Genomic DNA, 23,975 nt, shown 5'->3' on the forward strand with positions numbered 1-23,975 from the left:
AGCCTGTTATACAGAAAACCAGACCGTAAACTCGAACAAATTATGAACTCACTCAAAGAAATGTCTGTAAAAGTAAGGGCCAAAATTTTTCCATTTTTATTTTTCATAGGAGCTTTAACTGTATTTTTAATTACACATTTACACCACAATCACCAACAAGAAGGCTACTTATCCACATACTTTAGATTACATAGTAATGTAAGTATAGTAACCTAGTGGGCAGGACAACTCTAATTTATTAAGAATGTGCACTTAACCACTTAACCAATAAAAGTATTGTAAACAAAATTCGGTTACACTTTATTTTAAGTTGATTTAGTTAAATTGTACTTACTCAGGAAAAGTACCAATTAATAATAATAAATTACATGTACTTAGCATAGATTTACAGTTAGGGTTAGGTTTAGGTTAGTTACGTGCAATTATGCATAATTTTGTTACTATAGTAAGTACATGTAGTAACTGGAACTACGTCACTTTACTTTAAAGTATTACTTTAATGAAAAAACTCTTCTAAAATTTACCTTGTTTGCATGTTCAACTCACAAAAAAGTATTTTTAAACCATCTAATATATACTTGTCAATGTAAGTGGTTAGAACTAAATGAGAAAATTGTTTTACAATATATAGCGAGATATCACTTACAATATCACTTTAACAGCGAGAAACAAAAGAAGTGTCTGCTAATACCATACAAAATCGTGTAGTTTCTTGTCCTCATGTGAACTTTTTTTTATTCAAGTCCTCTTAACCCTCTTATGTTCCTTTATATACCACTGGTTGTTGTCTTGTTTTATTATAGACTAGATAAAAAGACTTTGGAGTAATAATCCATCTGCCCACCAGGCACCTTCATGCGCTCGTCAGCTCTCTGCTACACTTTTGAATCCACACAATCCCTCTCATGTACTCATTCTCTCTCACGCACTCGTTCCATTCACAAGCTTTCATCTTCCCTATACTGTGCTTCAGTTAAGTGTGCACTCTGCCGCTCCTTTATGCATTCACCTGTCCAAGCGTACACTCCATGGCACCCAGGAAGTCAGCCTCTTTAAGTCCATTATGGTTGCTACTGATGTCATGGAGCTCAAAACGGAGGCGCTGCACTTCCTCAAAATAGTAGTCCACTGTGAAGACTTTGGAGAAAACCGGACTGATGCTGCTGCGAATAATCTCTGTCCGGTCCACCTGGAACCAATCAGAAGATGGCAAATGTCACACTCCAGCTTTGGTCTTTTGATTTAATACAAATTTCAGGCATTTAGTTTAGAGCTTTTTACACAAAAATCATACAGGCTGATTGTTTGGATGTTTGGATGATGAAAAGGATCCAATATCCTTCATCGTTCATATCCTTAATCGATTCTTACTACTTAAAGGACAACTCCGGCGCAAAATGAACCTTTAGTCTAATTACACATTGTTACCTAGTCAACCGTTATCTGAGATTTGTTTTCATGATTGCCGAATGTAAATAGTTTTATCTCTAAAAACAGTTTAGCCTATAACGCTAGTATAATGCTAGTATAGGGCATAGAGTAATGACAAATAAAAATCGCTTGTTATTATCACTAAAAAGGCTCAAAATAGCCCCACAGTAACACGACAGCATAAAAAGAGTCCCTACATTCAAACCGAAGCATTGAGAACTTTGTCAGTGTCCATACAGTTTAATAAGCAGATGTTTTACACAGTAAATTTCGCGAATTCAGGAAGAAGCCATCTTGGAAAAATAGTCTCTACCAGTCGATCTACGAACGCCGATCCAAGCGGTGTGTGTTTGTGTTTCTTCTGGAAACAACGGATCATATGAGATTCTGCACAGTTCAGCGCACTTGGATCGGCGTTCGTAGATCGACTGGTAGAGACTATTTTTCAAAGATGGCTTCTTCCTGTATTCGCGAAATTTACTGTGTGTATAAAATATCTTCTTATTAAACTGTGTGGACACTGACAAAGTTCTCAACGCTTCGGTTTGAATGTAGGGACCCTTGTTATGGTGTCGTTTTGGTGTGGGGCTATTTTGAGCCTTGTTAGTGGTAATAACAAGCGATTTTTATTTGTCATTACTCTATGCCCTATATACTAGCATTATAGGCTAAACTGTTTTTAGAGATAAAACTATTTACATTCGGCAATCATGAAAACAAATCTCAGATAACGGTTGACTAGGTAGCAATGTGTAATTAGACCAAAGGTTCATTTTGCGCCGGAGTTGTCCTTTAAAGTGCAAAATAGGTTGTTGTACTTAAAGTCCAAATTGAATTTGTTACAAGTTAATATGACAGGTGGCATTAAGACTATAACAAACTGCTTAAAATAGATAACAGAAAAAATTATACTTAATCCCATGTGCCATCAATAAAGTTTTTTTTTTCCTTTATATTTTCATTGTCCTGTTTAGTTTACTTTTTAGTCCTTTAGTATTTTCCTTGTCATTGTTTTTGTTTCATTTGTTGTCACGGTTTCTAATTAGTTCTCACCTGTTTCGTTAATGATCTTCCTCTGTGTATTTAAGCCCTCGGTTTTTTTTTGTTTGTTTGTTTTTTGTTCATTGTCTTGCGTTAACGTTAATGGTTTGTTGTGTTGTATTCCAGTTGTTGGTGTTGTTTAAAAGTTTGTCATTCATTCTGCATCATACATTCTCTTTGTGGATTATTTACAGCACCACAGACAGAATCCAAGATCACATTTTAGATTATAACTGCAAAAGGATTTCAAACTGGATATAACTGCTGTTCACCTCCTGCTGTTGGACAGGGGGATCGCTCCCTCAAGGATCACACAAGGAACTTTCTAGATCTGGCACAACTCATCTACTATCCTGACCGCTCGCTGTATAGGTGTTATTCTATAACACCGGTCTCCACGAACATTTAAAGTCACGTCTGCCCATGGAAGGTCCTCAAGGAAGTTTAGTAATTTGTGGAGTGGGTACTGGTAAATTGTGGTTCCATGGACTCAGAGCCCAGCCAGCCTTCAGCCATGCCCAGGACGGAGCATAAATGAGAGCCCACTGCAGACTCAGAGCCCGAGCCCACCACAAAGCAAGAGCCAGAGCGAACGCCAGAGACTACTTTTATCCCAGAGCCAGAGCCCACTGCGGAGTCTGTCCAGGTGTATGAGCCAGAAGCAGCATCTGTCGTCGAGGGCATATATTGTTGGACTGAATTGAAGCCCCGTACACACTCCTGTTGCTGCATGCTATAAGCTAGGTCGCTGAGGAAAAATTATTTAAGGAGATGGATGATATAGTGTATCCTGGTCTACCTTCTCCACTGTTTCCATCCAGTTCCAAGGCAAGACGTCTTTGTTTTCTCTGGTTCAGGCCAATTCCAAGTCGTCTTAATATCTAGTGGTTCAGTCCAGTCCCTAGTCATCTTTGTCTCTGCTGGTTCTGTCTAGTCCCAAGTCACCTTCATCTCTGCTGGTTCAACCCAGTTCCAAAGTGTTTTTCTTGCCACTGGTTTAGTCCAGTTCCAAGATGTCTTCATCTCTGCTGGTTTAGCCCAGATCCCAGCCTGTGTCTCCCTTCTCCTCTGCCAAAAGCATCCAGTTCCTCAGCCTCATCTCCACCGTCCCACTTTAGCCCCTCGGCACCTCCAGAGATTCCGCCCAGCTGCTAAGGATCTGCAAGGGGCTTTTGACCCATTGGCTCAAACTTGGATCAACTCTCCCTCGGCTACACAATAGTCTGTCATCTCTCAGGCTCCGCCGGGCTCCCTTGTCCCTCTGGCTCCACCATGGTCATTTAGACTTGGTGACTTAATTTAGAGTTGTGGATAATATACACAGCACCCGTGACATCAAAAGTTTGGTTTTAAATCTTAAAGTTTAAATCTGACTAACACTATACAAGGGGTAAACTACAGAGGATATAAATACCTGAACAGAGTACTGCAATCAATGTGTAACCAAAGGAACAGATCAGAAGGGAACAGAATTAATTAGCAATGACAACAAAACAAGAACTGAACAGAATAACTAAATCAAACAGAATACAAACATGAATAAAACAAACTCAGAAAAAGACAAAAAAAATACATTAAGTTTTGGTTGTTGTTGCATTGTGATATTATTTACAGCACAAATAAGCACATCTTTCAATCTATCAGTTCTCAGTACTGTAATGCATCTGTCCATTTCGATTTTACAAAACGATTCTGGATTCTGGGCGATTTCAATTCTGGGCAAAACGACGTCACTTTGAAGGGAATTTTATATTAATATAAAACATTTTTGAAGGGAATGCGGCCCCATAAACCTAAATCCGTTTACGTCTGCACAAATTATTTGATACCAGACTGCTTTGTGAACCACGGTCATACAAAGGGACAATACAAAAGACTGGTTTTGCTAAAAGTGGTTACTCAAGGATGGATCAGTGGCAACTGTTCGTGATCCAGCTTACAGACTTTGCAGTTTACCAGTTTATTAAGCACCCCACGAAAAGGCATACTTTTTTGGTGAATATTTGTTTCCTGTTAGTTGTTACAAGTTGTTTTTCTGTAATTCCCTCAACACTATCTCACGACCAATTATGGCTCTTTCAGACTGCACGATTTTCAAAGTAGTCAGGTCGCTGCTCTTTTCACACTGCATGACTATCTTGGCCCGCTTTCAGTCGCTGCTGTGTTCACACTGGATGATGGATCGGCGACAGAAGGTTTCACACTGCATGACTTTAGAAAAATCGCCGACAGACTCTGTCTAGCACGCTGCACGCAAACTACATTTCACAACAAACACGCGTGAGATATGAAAAGGAAACAACGCGCGACACAACACGTGCAAGACCGGAGTTCTCACGTGAGACTTTTTTTTTTCGACCCGGTTGTGGTACAGCTGGTGAAACAGACACGAGTGCTCCTGCCAAATTTCTACTAATTTTTCTTCCATTTATTGTGTCCAAATAGACCGAGAAGAAGCTTTTTTTGTTGAAACAATGCCATATCATGTTGATATGTGATCTATAACTCCTCCCCGAACTCCCTGCTGCTCTGTATCTTGCTCTCTCACTGGCTGCCGGTGATCGCCGATGTAGTTTTCAGTCAAAACACTTTTCACACAGCAGGATTTTGAATCGCCGACAGGTCCAGATATTTAGCATGCCAAATATCTCACGGGCGTCGGCGACTCGTCGGTGATTCTCTCAGTTCGCGTCTTTGTTCATTCACACTTTGTTCATTCACACTGCGTGACTGAACTCGGCATTAGTACGAATTCGACGCATGATTAAAAAGTGTCTAATTCGTACTAGTTCGTACGACCTCACTCGTACTAATTCATACGATTTGTCTAAACCCACGTGATGGTTAAGTTTAGGGGCGGGGTAAGGGGTAGGTCATTCGTACGAATTCATACGAATTGGCCAATTCGTAAAATATGTACGATTTAGCAAAATCGTATTAATTCGTACGAGTGAGGTCGTATGAATTGTTACGAATTAGCCACTTTTTAATCATTCGTCGAATTCGTACGACTTGGTCGTGAGATCGGGTTGAATTCCCTTTGTATGTTGATGATAATACAAGGGAGAAAGAGAGTTTATGATAAGACTTTAATGTGGACCTCTTGTACTGTGTTTTACTCAGCTCTTACAGTCCTATTCTGGAGTGAAAACAGACTTTTTATATTTTGTGTGATGTGCAATAAACTTCATAAAACTAATCAGCAAAGTTTTGGCCATCATTTTGAATGGGGTCTGCTAAATGATTGTGATTTTAACAGTAAAAGACTGTAAAAATGCTACAGTGAAAACTGTTAATTGGTTAACAGAACCTTTCCTTAGGCTACTATATACTGTAAATAACTGTGATAGATCTTATGGTAAATTTCATGTAATTTTACTGTAAAATACTGTTAAATTTACAAATTTTAAAGTGAAAATGAACAACTCATCGTATAATTTACAGTGAAAAAACGTAAATTGACATTCCCACAATTCCCTGTGTGACACTCCACACTTGATGTATTTTTGTTGAAATAACTTGTTTCTTCATAGTTTGCTTAGTCTTTTAGGTACATTAGGGTTTTATGTGACATTTAATGTTGTTAAATTAATATTTATTGCCTTTTTAAAGAACTTAAGTGTTACCATGATGGTGTTTAATGTTTGAGTGAATGACACTGTGCCGCTTCTATGTTGATATTCAGTTTTTTGTGAAAGAGCTACATGTGATGAGTTTCCATTACTGCTGTGATTGATAGATGTCAGTATATTACAATGGTATAAAACGGATATTAACACTTCAAATGATCGATAATTTAACAGTATATCAGATAATTAAATACGGTTTATTTCCGTAAATTTTAAGTTAAGCATGTAAAACCTTATACCGTAAATTCTTGCTACCGTATTTTATACGGTAAATTTCTGGCAACCACAGCTGCCGGTATTTTACCGTAAATTGAACACATTTTTTTACAGTAAGATGATAACCATAATAAAACTAAATTATTCCTGTTCAATCTTTTTTCTGCCATTTTTAGCATTTTTTTTCTGGCTCTGTAGGCACCATTTTCCGACTCCAGTTCAAACATATAAGGCTGAACACCACTACTGACAGTTTCTGACATTTTTTGAGTGTGTGAAATGATCCTTTATGTTGTTGCATGAGCTTTTGAAGCTTCTTGAAAAGGGCCTGGGAGCACAAGCTCATTTGCATTTAAGGTACATACACTAAATCTGCGCGTTTTTGCTCACCCACAAAAGTGGCAATTCTAACATGCAATAAAAAATTATATGTGGGGTATTTTGAGCTAAAACCTCACCTACACACTCTGACTCTGGGGACATCAGAGACTTCTTTTACATCTTGTTAAAAGGGGCATAATATGTCCCCTTTAACTTATTATTACCACTTTCCAACTTATTGTTTCCTGTAACTGGTCTTTGCTTTGGTTAAAAGCAAAAAAATATATAAAATGGATTATACAGAACTGTTTTAGACTGCTTTCCAAATGAACTGATTAACTTGTTTGTTATTAGACCAATTGATTACACGTGTTGGTTTTTAGTAAAGCCTAGAAATATTACTAGTATTAGACTAAATGATGCAATATTAACACTGATGCAATATTAACAAGGTCTGTGGGACTTAAACAGTTGTGATTTTATAAAAGTTTGTATTTATTTCCACCTATAAACTAATAAAGAATGTTTTAAGAAATAGAAGTGGAATCTTTGGATATGTGTCCCACTACCATGATATATGCATATTTCAATTTTAAGGGAAGTATAATTTCAAAGAACACTTCACACCCACCCAAAAAAAAAAAAAAAAAAACCCTTCATGTTGTTCTATACCCGTAAGACTTTCTTTCTTCTTTGGAACACAAAAGAAGATATTTTCAACAATGTTTTTAGCAGAACAGTTTGGGCTACTATATACTGACGTTCATTTTATGGGCAAAAAAATTACTCAAATACATTCCTCAAAATATCTCCTTTTGTTCTACAGAAGAAAGAGCCATATGCATGTTTGGATTGACATGAGGGTGAGTAAATGACAAAATTTTCATTTTTCTCTTTAAATAATATATATTTTTAGTTACATTATGGCTATGAAAATATAAAAAAAACAAGATTAATTGTTGCTTCTGTCATGGTTTATTGTACACAAGTAGCGCACAAAGATGAAGGCATCAACGAACAGTCCTTAAAGACAATCACTCAGAGAAAAGGAGACAGGACAAAAAAGACAGGACAAAGACTGCAGGAATGCAAGGAGTATAGGAACTAATGATATGAGATAATGAAGATTAGACAACAAATGAATTGAATACAATTAGACACACTAGGAAACCGTATCAAATGAACGGGCACGCAGGCAAACATGACAGAACCAAAAACGCAAAGAAACATGTCCAAAATAGAATATAACTCTGACAGCTTCACAGGATTGAATGCAGGGCAGAATGCAGGGCTCTATTGTCCCGGAAAGTAACATCACAATGAAAACAACCGTAATGGTCCTAAAAACTAGATTATGAATGAGTCGAATATTTTGTTGACAGGTTGCATGAGATTCTCCAGACTGTGCCTTAAAAAATATTTTCAATCACATCACTTTGTTTTTAACTTCACTGCTCACAGCAGGAGTTCAAATGGCTTTCCCTTATTAATTATGGATCATACCCACCTTAACTGTGCCAAGCAAAACCACCGTGTGTCAGAAACACCTGTTTTGTGCTGCAACTGAAACCTTTCGCAGATACCTAGCAAAAAATAACATGCCGATTCACTTGAGTTACTGCAGAAGTGTACAACCTCGCCTTTGGTTTTTGTTAGCGAGGCCAAAGACAGCGTGACAGTTAGAACGCTTTCTGTGATCTAACGGCGCTGTTTAAAATTACTTTCACATCACAGCATAGACCACAGCCTCAGAACACTAATCAGCATTTAACAGTCATACACACATGCATAAGTGCATACGGTTCCATAAAGAGCTGGTTCTCATGCACTGTGTAAATAGTTTCTGTTCAGTCCAGATTAGTGTTTGTGAAAGGACTGTAACTGAAGTAGGCTATGCAACTTTCACGATAACACCAGAAGTGTTCTGAAATATTCACCACACAGTTTCAATGTGAAGAAAGGGAGTGTGTGATTGCCTGACACACAAACAGTTGTTTCTTTGAAATGATGTATGAAAAAAGTCGTTGTAAACTGTTAAAAAAGGTATTCAAACACACATATGACAATCACACTCTAGATTGTGTTTTTGTGTAGGTGAAAATGAGATGTTCCTTCATGAAAAACAGCATACTGTTCCCAGTGGGCATTTGATGTCAATTTAACATCAATATGACATCAAACATTGATGTCAAAATTACGTCACGAAATAGGTCAAAAATGAAAGTTTGACGTCAATTTGATGTTAAGATTTTGACCTCTGCTGATGTGATTTGTGCTAGAGCATACAAAACTTAAAAAAAGGACACACCTCAAACCACTGTCCGTGGGACTGCATCTTGAGGACGACGCAGGGGTCAGGCTTGGATAGAGCATCCCGGTCAGATATTCCTTTACAAGCCACACGGAGCTCCACTTTTGTCAGACATGGGCTGTTGAAGAGGCCTAGCGTGGTGGCAGCGGACTCATAGATGTTACTCATTTTCCGTTCCTTCTTTTCAAGCTGTGAAAAAAAAATATAATATAATAATAATAATAATAATAATCACCTGTATGTTTTAGTGTTTTTTTTTTGTTTTGTTTTTTGTGAGGGTCTGATTTTTTGACTTCCTTAACCACTTAAGTTGCACCATAGCATTACATATTTAAAACAGTAGCCTAATATACTAAACCTAAACTAATATTGACAAACTATATATCATTTGAAAGCTTACAATCTGTAGTTTTCATATTTTGTGATTGATGTTCTAAATAAATTAGAGAAGAGCTGTAATCTATCAATTTGCAACAAGAATATTTTCATACTCCTATAAGGCGTGTTAAGACTTTTATTTTGAAATACTGATGAACTGTCACGTGTCTGTCCTGTCTTGTATAGCACATGGGTGTCTTTGTTATGTTGGGCCATGTGCTCTTGTCATTGTTTGATCCCTCCCCCTCGTTACCTGATTAGTGTTTGAGTTCTTCCACCTGTTCCCTCTTGATTTGTTCCCAATTTAAGTCTCCTCTTGTTTGCTGTCTTTGTCGGAGCTTTGTCTTATGTTGCCCCTGTTCCTTGTGGTTTTCTTCATGTTCTTAGTCAGTGTTTGGTATGCTAGTTCAGTTCTGTTTTATGTTTCATTAGGGCCCGAGCACTAACAGTGCGAGGACCCTATTGAAACTGTTAGGGTTATTTTTTTTTTTTTTTTTTTTTTTTTTTTCTTTTTTCTGCAAAGTAAGCGCCATTTTCGGGGCCGCAACATGCTCAAAAACTCACCAAATTTGGCACGCATGTCAGGACTGGTGAAAAATTTCGTATTTTGTGGGTTTCGCAGATGGGCAGGGCAAAATGGCACGCTAGCGCCACCTAGAAAATTGGAAAAAATTAGCCCCTCGTCCACGTTCAACCTACATGCACGAAATTTGGTGGGGACGTGTATCATATCAAGACGCACAAAAAAGCCTCAAGAACCCATACCATAAACTCGACAGGAGGTCCGCCATTTTGAATTTGGCGGCCATTTTTGGACGATTTACAGACTCCGTACTTTAACGAACTCCTCCTAGGGATTTAGTCGGATCGACTTAAAATTTCTGCTGTGCCTTCTAAAGGCATTGACGATGTAAAGTTGTGCTATCTGCGCGTTTTCGTCGATGGGCGTGTCCGTGGCGTCGAAGATTCGCCATGAAACAGGAAGTTGTACTAACTTGGCTGTAAATGCCCAGATCTGCACGAAATTTTACACATTTGACAAGAGTCACGCCCTGAACAAATCTACATGCCGACATTCACCCACAGTCATAGCGCCACCTGCTGGCAACAGGAAGTGACCTTTAACGAAGCAGCCCCCGCTGCTTGTTTGACCAACATGTACGAAATTTCTGTGGTACATCTACCATGACCAGACGCACAAAAAAGCCTCAAGAACCCATACCCTAAACTCGACAGGAAGTCCGCCATTTTGAATTCGGCGACCGATTTGGGACGATTTACACACTCCGTACTTTAACGAACTCCTCCTAGGGAATTAGTCAGATCAACTTCAAATTTATGCTGTACCTTCTAAAGGCATTGACGATGTAAAGTTGTGCTATCTGCGCGTTTTCGTCGATGGGCGTGTCCGTGGCGTCGATGATTCGCCATGAAACAGGAAGTTGTAGTAACTTGGCTGTAAATGCCCAGATCTACACGAAATTTTACACATTTGACAAGAGTCCCGTCCTGAACAAATCTACATGCCGACATTCACCCACATTCATAGCGCCACCTAGTGGCAAGAGGAAGTGACATTTAACGAAGCAGCCCCCGTCGCATGTTTGACCGACATGTACGAAATTTCTGTGGTACATCTACCATGTCCAGACGCACAGAAAAGTCTCTTGGAGCGATGCCCTAAACTCAACAGGAAGTCGGCCATTTCTAATTTTACCGCCATTTTTGGATGATTTACTCATTACGTACTTTAACTAACTCCTCCTAGGGCTTTAGTCGGATCGCCTTCAAATTTCTGCTGTGCCTTCTAAAGGCATTGACGATGAAAAGTTGTGCTATCTGCGCGTTTTCGTCGATGGGCGTGTCCGTGGCGTCGATGATTCGCCATGAAACAGGAAGTTGTAGTAACTTGGCTGTAAATGCCCAGATCTGCACGAAATTTAACACATTTGACAAGAGTCCCGCCCTGATCAAATCTACATGCCGACATTCACCCACAGTCATAGCGCCACCTGCTGGCAACAGGAAGTGGCCTTTAACGAAGCAGTGTGGCAAATGCACAGCCGCACTGGCTGAGCTGCAGAAAATGAAACGCGGCCGCCTCACACCCCGACATGCTACAGGTGCGAGGGCCCGCCCATCGCTGCTTGCAGCTTTAATTTTTTTTTTTTTTTTTTCTTTCTTTTTTCTGCAAAGTAAGTGCCATTTTCGGGGCCGCAACATGCTCAAAAACTCACCAAATTTGGCACGCATGTCAGGACTGGTGAAAAATTTCGTATTTTGTGGGTTTCGCAGATGGGCGGGGCAAAATGGCACGCTAGCGCCACCTAGAAAATTGGAAAAAATTAGCCCCTCGTCCACGTTCAACCTACATGCACGAAATTTGGTGGGGACGTGTATCATATCAAGACGCACAAAAAAGCCTCAAGAACCCATACCCTAAACTCGACAGGAGGTCCGCCATTTTGAATTTGGCGGCCATTTTTGGACGATTTACAGACTCCGTACTTTAACGAACTCCTCCTAGGGATTTAGTCGGATCGACTTAAAATTTCTGCTGTGCCTTCTAAAGGCATTGACGATGTAAAGTTGTGCTATCTGCGCGTTTTCGTCGATGGGCGTGTCCGTGGCGTCGAAGATTCGCCATGAAACAGGAAGTTGTACTAACTTGGCTGTAAATGCCCAGATCTGCACGAAATTTTACACATTTGACAAGAGTCACGCCCTGAACAAATCTACATGCCGACATTCACCCACAGTCATAGCGCCACCTGCTGGCAACAGGAAGTGACCTTTAACGAAGCAGCCCCCGCCGCTTGTTTGACCGACATGTACGAAATTTCTGTGCTACATCTACCATGACCAGACGCACAAAAAAGCCTGAAGAACCCATACCCTAAACTCGACAGGAAGTCCGCCATTTTGAATTTGGCGACCGATTTGGGACGATTTACACACTCCGTACTTTAACGAACTCCTCCTAGGGATTTAGTCGGATCAACTTCAAATTTCTGCTGTACCTTCTAAAGGCATTGACGATGTAAAGTTGTGCTATCTGCGCGTTTTCGTCGATGGGCGTGTCCGTGGCGTCGATGATTCGCCATGAAACAGGAAGTTGTAGTAACTTGGCTGTAAATGCCCAGATTTGCACCAAATTTTACACATTTGACAAGAGTCCCGCCCTGAACAAATCTATATGCCGACATTCACCCACATTCATAGCGCCACCTAGTGGCAAGAGGAAGTGACTTTTAACGAAGCAGCCCCCGTTGCATGTTTGACCGACATGTACGAAATTTCTGTGGTACATCTACCATGACCAGACGTACAAAAAAGCCTCTAGAACCCATACCCTAAACTCAACAGGAAGTCCGCCATTTTGAATTTGGCGCCCATTTTGGGACGATTTACACACTCCGTACTTTAACGAACTCCTCCTAGGGATTTAGTCGGATCGACTTCAAATTTATGCTGTGCCCTCTAAAGGCATTGACGATGTAAAGTTGTGCTCTCTGCGCGTTTTCATCGATGGGCATGTCAGTGGCGTCGATGATTCGCCATGAAACAGGAAGTTGTAGTAACTTGGCTGTAAATACCCAGATCTGAATGAAATTTGACACATTTGACAAGAGTTCCGCCCTGAACAAATCTACATGCCCGCATTCACCCTAAGTCATAGCGCCACCTGCTGGGAACAGAAAGTGACCTTTAACGAAGCAGCGAACCAAATTCACAGGCGCACCGGCTGAGCCGCAGAATATGCAACGCGGCCGCCTCACACCCCAACGCGCTACAGGTGCGAGGGCCCGCCCATCGCTGCTTGCAGCTTTAATTTATTATGTTTCCCCCCTTGTGGGTTTTTGCTTTGTGTTTTGTTTTCATTTATTAATAAATTTCCATTCCCTGCACTTGAGTCCTCCTCTCCACTTTTTGTATTCGTATCGTGGCATGAACATGCTAGCTATAACGCACATGTGTGTTCTTTTTATGTAATTATTGAGGAGGAATTCATATCAAAATCTGCCAAATGTCCCTTACTACTTCTGAATATGATGACTACTTCATAAATTGTATGAAAATTGTGGAAATAAAGGTTCAGATAATCACTCGGAGTCTGAATACATCGCCTATGGAAATGGAGGCGCTTTTATATGGGCAGTAATGGAGTCTGGTTGTTACCTAGTGAAAAAGTTTGGTAAAGCTCAGAGTTTTAGAGTCCACCAGGTTTTGAAAAAATAAAAAATAAAATATGAATAATTACATTTTTAAATTTTCATTGTTTTTTTTTCTGTTTCATGTTCTTAATTTATTTAACTTCTACAAAAATCTGCCAAATGTCTTCTTTAAACCAAATTATATTCTATATTATTAGAATATAAGTATATTCATACATCTATATTCCAAAGCATTCTTGAATTACAAACATTTAAGTTCGGATTGTGAATTTTCATGTTTATTAAAAAAAAGGGGGGGTTGCGACACTTAAAGGAGAACTCCGGCGCAAAATATACCTTTGGTCTAATTAAACATTGTTACCTAGTCAACCGTTATCTGAGATTTGTTTTCATGATTGCCGAATGTAAATAGTTTTATCTCTAAAAACAGTTTAGCCTATAACGCTAGTATAACGCTTGTATATGGGGCATAGAGTAATGAAAAATAAAAATCGCTTGTTATTACCACTAACCAGGCTCAAAATAGCCCCACACTTACGCGGTAGCATAATAAGGGTCCCTACATCCAAACCGAAGCATTGATAACTTTGTCAGTGTCCATACAGTTTAATAAGAAGATATTTTATACACACAGTCAACTTCGCGAATACAGGAAGAAGCCATCTTTGAAAAATAGTCTCTACCAGTCGATCTATGAACGCCGATCCAAGTGCGCTGGTGAGATGTGAATAAGGTGATAAGGTGAAGAAAACGGTTCGTGTTTGTGTTTTTTCCGGAAACAACGGATCATATGAGATTCTGCACAGTTTAGCGCACTTAGATCGGTGTTCGTAGATCGACTGGTAGAGACTATTTTTCAGAGATGGCTTCTTCCTGTATTCGCGAAGTTGACTGTGTGTATAAAAGAACTTCTTATTAAACTGTATGGACACTGACAAAGTTATCAATGCTTTGGTTTGAATGTATAGACCCTTATTATTCTACTGTGTAAGTGTGGGGCTATTTTGAGCCTTGTTAGTGGTGATAACAAGCGATTTTTATTTGTCATTACTCTATGCCCTATATACTAGCGTTATACTAGCGTTATAGGCTAAACTGTTTTTAGAGATAAAACTATTTACATTCGGCAGTCCGTCCCCTTGGAATTATAAGGTTCTATCTGACATTTTTGTCAAAATTGAGTTATTCACATATTCTTATTCTGTGACAATTTTTTTACATTATGTGATGTGTTTTGTACATTTAGGGTCCCTGTTATTTTTATGTTTGAAAGAAACTTGTTCCCATACACATTTTCCTATATGGAATGCAAAAACTTTGAAGCTCAATATCTCAAAACTGTTCAGAACGCAGATAGAACCTTATAATTCCAAGGGGACGAATCATAAAAACAAATCTCATTTAACGGTTGACTAGGTAACAATGTGTAATTAGACCAAAGGTACATTTTGCGCCAGAGTTCTCCTTTAAGAGGTTAAAACATCTGATAAAGTGGGACACTTTATAGGATTATGATCATTAATCATCCTTCAATTATGAGCCAGCATGCCATAAAACAGCTGGAGCCTGGATATTTCCTCATGAGAGATAGCACAGATACACCACCTTAAAAAATCTGACTCCATTAGCATTTTCTTTAATACAAATTCATACTTTTATTCAGCAAGGATGCATTAAATTGATCAAAAATCAAATTGATTAAACTGATCAATTTTAAATGAATACTGTTTTTTTTTGCTTTCTATTCATCAAATAATCCAAAACATTTGACTCATGGTTTTATACAAATATTAACCCTTATGCTGCATTAGGGACATTTTTGGTCTTTTGCAGTTTAATTTCTTTGACCATTTTGGCTGTTTTAATGCAAATGGTATGAAATTTGGCAAAATTGTGACTTTTTGGATACATGTAAAAAATGTGATCCCATTTTGCAAAATATGTATAACACACACTGTGTAGATCAAATAGTAACACTCAGCACCATAAAGACCAAAAATGGCCCATTGAAACCCATTAAAACGTTGTTTAAATCTGAGGCTGTCAGTAATACATGAAACATGATTTTTGCACAAACATCCTTTCATTTTGAAGCAAAAGCATTATATTTGCATTATATGGTGTATTCTACCAGATGACGTCACTACATATTTATTCCCTATGGGTGCAAATGCACCTTATTTTAGGCAATAGGCAATGTTTAATAGGTGGCCATTTTTGGTCTCTAATGCGCTAAGTGGGATTTTTTGCAAAGTGGGACTGTGATAATCCAAATCTAGAGTTTTCTCTTTGCATAGTTTATTGAAAATAATTGAATTTTTGTGTTTTTTCCTCTTACACAAATCGATGGTTTCGCAAACAAAACTGGTAATTAAAGGGTTAAAATCCTGAAATTGAATACATTTTTGGTAGTTATGATGAGGACTGATGCTGGTTAAAAGATTTAACTTGGTAAAAGTGGAAAATAATAATAATATATAAGATTTTAGGCAATGTTTAATATGTGGCCATTTTTGGTCCTTAATGCACTCAACGGTGTTAAAAATCTAATGCAGCACAAGGGTTAAGCAGCACAACTGTTTTTAACATTAATAATATTAAGAAATCTGAGCAGCAAATCAGCATATTAAAATGAAGTGTTCAGTGTTATGACAAAAGAGTAATTCAGCTTTTCCATCACAGGAATGAATTATGACTTATATAAAATAGAAACTATTGTTTCAAATCAGGATAATTGTTCAAAATATTATTGTTTTTACTGTATTTTTGATCAAATAAATGCAGTTTTGATGAGCATGAGACATCTTTCAATTTAAAAAAATAAAATAAATCTTACCGATCCCAAACTTTATAGTTGTTTTATACAGTTTCTAGCTAGAACAAAATAATATCATCATAGTGATGAAACTGACCTTGCACTTTGATCAAAACAAACAGCAACAAATTTCAAAAAGCAACATTGACCACATTAAGAGAAGGTGACATGCTTTTAGAGCAGAATATTTTCTCTTAAATTGCAGCAAACTTCATTTTAAAAAAAAGGGAAACTTGAAAAAAATGCAGTGTTCAAAAGTCTATTACCAAATAGGAATTACATGAAATATTATTTTAATATTATTATAACACTTTTGATATATTTACATTTATTAAGATGGTTGAATCTGTAAAAAACTGAGGGCAAGACTGCTTTTTTTTAACTTGTTTATCAGTGCACTATTTTGAATCTACCAAAACTGCCCCACTTTTCATTCATTCACCTTACACTTACCTTAAGAAGCTATATCTACCTGACCCAAAAATACTTTCATTGGTGTAACCTCATGTAGTCAGGTTGATTCAGTCACATGAAATAAAAGTTCCCTTTTGTAGTCACTCTGAATTACGGAATTATGACGGAGAATGGGGGTTTCGCATAGAAAGGCAATCCTCTTCGAGTATTTAAAAACGAGCCAATGGCATGAAAATGCCTTGGGTCTGCGGAATTTGCATAGCGTATCTCCGCCCCACCCCGTGGGTATAAAAGGAGGAAGTGAACGCAACCGCAGTATGTTTTCGCTTCGGAGCCAAGAGAACTTCTTCACTCCACAAGCCACACAATCTGAGTTTACTACGGTGACTCACCTCTTCGAGACGAGCGAACTCTCTGGTGTTGGTGTGACGGCGGTACCCAGTACCCACAAGGTGAGCTGGAGTCCTCTGAAGATCGCTCGTCTGTGCTGCTGTCCTCGGATGTGCTTGCATAGCGAGTTTGATTCAGGGCTCACAGCTATGCTTCCCGGGCTGCCACAAGTATCGGGTTTGTGTGAAAAATTCTGCCATATCCCGAGCACTTAAGGCTAATGATTGGTTTTTGGGGGTGGCGAACCCAGATCCTTTCTTCCCGGATGTGCATGAAGAGGCCGTGAGATCGTGGAAGTCTCCTTTGACTAATCACGATCACTCAGCGGCCTCTTCCGCCTTCTCTGCCCTCGTGGAGGCCGCAGTCTAGGGTGCACTGGAGTTTCCCCCCTGTGGAGTGTTCTGTGGCAACACTTTTGTGTCCCCACAGCACCTCCACCCGGTGTGGCAGCCCTAGGCACCCCTCCAATGCCTGTAGGTTCTTGTCTACTCCGGTGGCGGGGACCTATAGAGCTGCGGGGCAGGCTGCCACCTCACTGTATGTTATTTTCATTCTCATGGGTGTTCAATGACATGCACGAGGGTAGGGCTGATTCAGGGCTCATCCTTGAGCTGCCTGCCGTCACCGATCTTGCTCGACGAGCGACGAAGGTGACCGCATGCTCCCTGAGTCAGGTGATGTCCACGCGTGTGGTCAGACATTTTTGGCTTAATTTGGTCAATGTGCGTGAGGCTGAGTGAACCAGTTCCTCAAATTTCCCATTTCCCAGGCTGGCCTCTTCGGCGGCGCGGTCGAGAACGCTGCCCAACAGTTCTCGGCCGCCCAGAAGCGGACTGTGGCTTATCTGACTCTGCGGTTTCTGCTGCTACTAGCCGCCGGCTCAGATGCTTCAATCCCCTTGCCGCCGAATGCGCCCTCCTGCGACTTCCGCCCCCTCCCGTCCGGTCCCAGCAGCACCGGGCCGTGCCGTGGAGGTGGTCGTAGGGAGGCGCCCCTGCCCGTACCAGCCCCGCAGCCCCGCTGCGTCGCTCCCATTGCGGGCAGCTCGGGTATGGTATGCAGTTCTTCAGGGAGTGGTCGCAGGCCCACTCCTTCCCCCGGTGGAGGGCTGGGGAAGAATCTTTTCTTCAAAGAGCTGCATTCCATCTCCGAGCACACAGAGCAATGTGAAAGTGTGTAACGGCCCCGTGCCTCACCACTCTCATTCTCCTCTGTCTCTGAGGGTGCGGATGGGAGTGTGTGTCGTCCCTGGACCACGCTGCTCCCATCCCCCTCTATCGCCAAGCACCTGGCAGAGCAGATGCCCGTGGAAAGCTGGTCCTTCCCTGGTCTCCTCTGTCGGGGCACGGAGCTCCACCGTGCACCCGCGAGGGGGTAGCACCTCCACGTTTGCTGGTCTCTCCGCCCCGCTGCCCATCCGGGGGGACGTCTGTAGCTCGGGTATCCCACTGGATCGGTTCTGGGAGCTTGGTTAGAGCTCCCCGGCCTGTCCCACTGGGTCGCCCGAATGATCAGACTCGGCTATGCGACTCAGTTCGCACGATCTCCTCCCCATTCCGGGGAGTTCACTTATGATGGTCGGTGGCTATGCCCCGATCATGAGCGGAGATTGCCGCCCTGCTGGCGAAGGGTGCAATCGAGACTGTCCCTCCAGCCGAGATGAGGTCTGGGTTTACTTCATTGTCCCCAAGAAGACCGGTGGGTTACGACCGATCCTAGATCTTTGCGTTTTGAACCATGCTGTGCCGGTCAAAATGCTCACGGCCAAACGCATTTTCGAGTGCGTTTGGCCTTAGGATTGGTTTGCAGCGATGGACCTGAAGGATGTCTCCAATGGAGACTCTCCATCTTACCTCGACACAGACCGTTTCTTCGGTTGCGTTTGAGGGAGAGGCATATCAGTACACAGTTCTCCCATTCGGCTTAGCTCTGTCTCCTCGCGTCTTTACGAAGACTGTCGAGGCAGCCCTTGTTTTCCCTTCGCGAACACGGGGTTCGCATCCTGAACTACCTCGACGATTGGCTTATCCTAGCACAATCTCGAGAGCAGGTTTGCGAACACAGAGAACTTGTGCTACAGCACCTAGGCCGTCTGGGCCTTCGGGTCAATCGGGAGAAGAGCTAATTTTGCCCCATGCAGAGGATCTCTTTTCTCGGAATGGAGATAGATTCGGTCACCATATCCGCGCAGCTCACGAGCGAGCGCGCGCACTCACTGCTGACTTGTCTTCAACAGTTTAAGGGCAAGAGCGCGGTCCATCTGAAACTCTTTCAGAGGCTTTCATATGGCATCCACAGCTGCGGCGACGCCGCTAGGATTGCTTCATATGAGACCGCTTCAGCTGTGGCTTCGCGATCGAGTCCCGAGGTGGGCATGGCATCGCGACTCGCTCAGAGTCCCAGTGACTCCGAACTGCCGTCAGACCTTCCCGTGGTCGAACCTCAGCTTTTTACGGGCCGGGGTCCCTCTTTGCGAGGTTCCAGGCATGTCGTTGTCTCCATGGATGCCTCTACCACGGGTTGGGGAGCCATGTGCAATGGGGATGCAGCCGCAGGTTCCTGGACAGGACCCCAGCGTCTCATGCACATCAATTGCCTCGAGCTGCTGGCAGTACGCCTGGCCCTGCACCGCTTTCGAGCACTGCTCAGGGGTCAACACGTACTTGTCCGTTCGGACAATACCGCTACGGTAGCGTATATCAACCACCAGGGTGGTCTACGCTCACGTCGGATGTCGCAGCTCGCACGCCACCTCCTATTATGGAGTCAGAAGCACCTGAGGTCCCTTCGTGCCGTTTACATTCCAGGAGACCGGAACCTGACAGCCGACGAGCTGTCAATCCAACCAATCTCCGGCGAATGGCAACTCCATCCCCAGACGGTCCAGCTGATTTGACCAGTTCGGGGAGGCACAGATAGACCTGTTCACCTCCCGGGACTAATCCCACTGCGCCCTGTTTTACTCCCTGTCCGAGGCTCGGCACAGACGCCCTGGCGCACAGCTGGCCGCGAGGCCCACGCAAGTATGCATTTCCCGCAGTGAGCCTTCTTGCACGGATTTTGTGCAAGATCAAGGAGGACGAGGAGCAGGTCTTGTTGGTAGCCCCCTATTGACCCACCAAGACGTGTTGGGTCGGTGTCCGATCGGTGTCATGCTTTCCTTCCTGCAGGAAATGCTGGAGTGTAGGCTGTCGCCCTCCACCCTTAAAGTTTACGTCGCGGCCATTGCCGCGTCTCATGGAGCAGTTGAAGGTAAGTCTTTGGGAAAGCACAACCTGGTCATCAGGTTCCTGAGGGGAGCGAGGAGACTGAATCCTCCTTGCCCTCCCCTCGTGCCCTCTTGGGACCTCTCAGTAGTTTTAAGTGCTCTGCAGAGGCCTCCCTTTGAGCCCTTGCAATCGGTAGAGATTAAGTTTCTGTCCATGAAGACAGCACTCCTGGTTGCATTGGCCTCCATCAAGAGGGTAGGGGACCTGCACGCATTCTCCGTTGACGAAGCGTGCCTGGAATTCGGGCCGGCTTACTCTCACGTGATCTTGAGACCCCGACCTGGATATGTGCCCAAGGTTCCTACCACTCCCTTCCGGGACCAGGTGGTGAACCTGCAAGCGCTGCCCCTGGAGGAGGCAGACCCAGCCTTGGCACTGCTCTGTCCGGTACGTGAGCTCTGCGCCTACGTTGACAGAACGCGGTGTTTCAGGACCTCAGACCAGCTCTTTGTCTGTTATGGGGGGAGCCAGAAGGGAAGGGCTCTCTCAAAGCAACGGCTATCTCACTGGATAGTGGACGCCATCGCTTTGGCTTACCAGCAGCAAGGTCGTCCGTGCCCCCTTGGTGTGACGGCCAACTCCACTCGGAGTGTGGCTTCCTCTTGGGCTTTAGCGCATGGCGCCTCGCTAACAGACATATGCAGAGCTGCAGGCTGGGCGACATCGAACACATTCGCAAGATGCTTCCCAGTGTACCTTGGTGTTCCTGTGTTAAAGTAGGACTCCTGGTTATAAGCTAAGTTGTTAGGAGTCCAGACTTTCACAGGGCACTGGAAGACAGCTGTGAAGGTGGCGTGATGGCACGGACCCCCATTCTCCGTCATTCCGACGTAACTCGGAGTGACTACAAAAGGGAACGTCTCGGTTACGGATGTAAACCTCGTTCCCTGAGTAGGGAACGGAGACGTTACGTCTCCCTGCCACTTCCGCTGTACCGCTGGGTAGACGCCTGAGTTCAGTCTCGGCTCCTCAGCGAAGACATACTGCGGTTGCGTTCACTTCCTCTTTTTATACCCACGGGGTAGGGCAGAGATACGCTATGAAAATTCCGCAGACCCAAGGCATTTTCATGCCATTGGCTCGTTTTTAAATACTCTAAGAGGATTGGCTTTCTATATGCGAAACCCCAATTCTCCGTCATTCCGAAGTAACGTCTCCGATCCCTACTCAGGGAACGAGGGTTACATCCATAACCGAGACGTTTTGAACTCAGATAAAATATGAAGCACGTTTTTTAGGTTAGCTGACAAAACATTTTTAGCTACTCTGTAGTCTCTAGAGGAAGGCATTCTTTGAAATAATTTGAATTAATCATGTTACACTTTTGAATGGACAAGTTCGAGCACGATAACTGTTTTGATTAAAACAGGAAACGGGTGACTTGCTAAGTCAGAGACTCCGATAATTCTGCTTTAAGGAAATTGTTCTTCAGTCAGGCATCGTGTGGAGAGAATCCCTGGAACACAGAGTGAGGAGCTGACCCCAATACTCTGAGACCATACCACAGAGAACGTGTATCTCTGTGTGTTACTTAATTATTCATCCCCTCTGCTTCCTTTGAGAGAAACATTTTTGTTATCATTATTGTTATTTTTAGATAAAAGAGGCCGACATGCCTTTACGGGCTGCTGAAATCCTCCTGAGACTTCTAGCCCTGCAAAATGGACAAAACCATTGCAACCTCTAGCAGTTCTTACAGTAAGCAATCCTAAGCGTGTCCCACTTTGATGCAGTATTTGAATGCATCTGGCCAGATGAATTGAGGTGACCGCGTGTGAATAGCCCCCGTGCAGGTGTTCGGGCGCTGTTATGATCCTGTGTACCCTGTTTGCATTGCATGTATTGAAATAATCCAGGAAAGCATGGGGTTTCCTGAAATATGATGAATAATCAAGCACTCAGCTGTACTGCTGGACAGCCTTGTGCACCAGTGGTCTGGCTTTCAAGGTGTAAATTTGTGACGGTGCATGAACAACAGCTGTAGATTTGTTAGAATCGATTAATCTCTGTCTGCGGTGACAGAGGAAAACTTGTGCAACTACTAAAATGTAGAGATCAAAATAAACAGACAAAGCCTCCAAGTGCTCTGTTTCTATGTGGATTAGGAATAAATTGTGTGTGTGTGTGTGTGTGTGTGTGTGTGTTTGTGTTATGTATCTATACAGTACATAAATATATAAATACAGTATATAGCCTATATATTTTACACCAAATTTTTGATTTGGCAGGCAAAGGTTTCCCATTAGTGCAATTTTAAAAACAGATTTCCCCATTATCTTTTAAAAAAATAATAGCTAATAATAATAATAATAAGGTGTTAGAAACATTTCATTTTTTCAAGAATTTCAGGATTTAAGTGCGCCTTGTAGAAATGTTTGACTTTTAGCTTTACAAAAAATATCAGAATTACTATTTTTAATTCAGAAATAGGGTTGTTAGATATTTTCTTATTTTAATGACCCATTTACTCAAATCAAATATATCAAATGTTAAATTGATCACCAACGATCTTGTAATCGATCTCCTGAAAAGAATAGTAACATTTATCTACTACGAACTATGCGCAAGTGGATTCTGAACTGCATTTTTTTTTTTTTCAAATCACTGCTGACAGACTAATATTTCTTATGTAGGCTATGAAGCTACATACATGAATATATTTGGCCATATGCATTAAACTGTGTTATTCCATCAATGCGTAAAACATCATCAAATTCTTGATAGAAAATTGATAAAACTTACCCACTGTTTAAGTATAAGAACAAATTCCAAGCGATGCCAGAAAAAGTTCCTCAGTATTAAGATCGGTCTGAGTGCAATTAGCGCACTGGAATCATTTTCCATTCGATTCCATGTCCAGATTGTCTACGGTGATAAAAGCAGCTCCATCGGCTTGAGCGTTAAAAAAAAGGTGATGGATAGTCCGACCCGCAGTCTCCTCTCTCAACATAAGAGCAGGGCAGGCGCGCGCACTCCAGTTAACTTCACTGTTTAATCCTCCAGCATGAGAGCTGGAGAGGAAGTGCAGGGAGCGAACAGTGAAATCCTGCACTCTGGCGGCTACTTCAGTCAATTACAATTGGTGTGAGATCTTGTGAAAAGTAGCTACAGTATCTTGATGAATACAAGCAGGGCCTAAGCTAATCAATGCAGTAAAATGTTGGAATGATTTGGGGCCTAAGTCCCATGTCTGATGTCTTAACATGTCTGCCCACTACACGATTCATTTCCTTTTCAACTTTTTTCAGAGAAATATCAGTCTGTTTTCCTGTGTAAAATATATTAAAATAAAAGATAAGGGATCCAGAGTGAAGGGGCTTAGATACAGTCCACGATGAGATTAACATAAAAATAGGCATCTATTCTATTCTATTCTATTCTATTCTATTCTATTCTATTCTATTCTATTCTATTCTATTCTATTCTACTCTATTCTTGTCACAGTCATCGTCTGTGCCAGTCTGTCTTTGTCATCGCTACACTTCCATGGATCCTGCTTGTCTTCTCACCTGAACATGCACTTCCTCATTAGCCACCTGTTTTCTCGTCATGATGTATAGTTGTGTGAACTGAAGTCCTGGAATG

General features: G+C 41.9%; 1 protein-coding gene across 5 annotated transcripts in view; it reads right to left on the reverse strand.

Moving 5' to 3' along the window:
* cpne4b (copine 4b) overlaps positions 1-23,346 on the reverse strand; it is a 100,588-nt gene extending 77,242 nt beyond the window's left edge. For 2 of the 5 annotated variants that reach the window (XM_089123222.1, XM_039678893.2), the window contains exons 1-3: positions 23,133-23,344; positions 8,947-9,138; positions 1,010-1,189 (exon numbers count right to left, since the gene is read on the reverse strand). In XM_089123222.1, the coding sequence (XP_088979348.1) occupies positions 1,010-1,189; positions 8,947-9,138; positions 23,133-23,234 (474 nt within the window). In that variant the 5' untranslated portion in view covers positions 23,235-23,344. Of the gene's footprint in view, positions 1-1,009; positions 1,190-1,628; positions 1,738-8,946; positions 9,139-23,132 lie in introns of those variants that run through there. The other 3 variants (XM_089123223.1, XM_089123224.1, XM_089123225.1) reach the window with 3 other exon arrangements.
* Positions 23,347-23,975: the final 629 nt, after the last annotated feature.

The sequence above is a fragment of the Pimephales promelas genome, chromosome 18 (genome assembly GCF_988280905.1).
Source record: "Pimephales promelas chromosome 18, fPimPro1.hap1.1, whole genome shotgun sequence".
Classification (NCBI taxonomy): domain Eukaryota; kingdom Metazoa; phylum Chordata; class Actinopteri; order Cypriniformes; family Leuciscidae; genus Pimephales; species Pimephales promelas.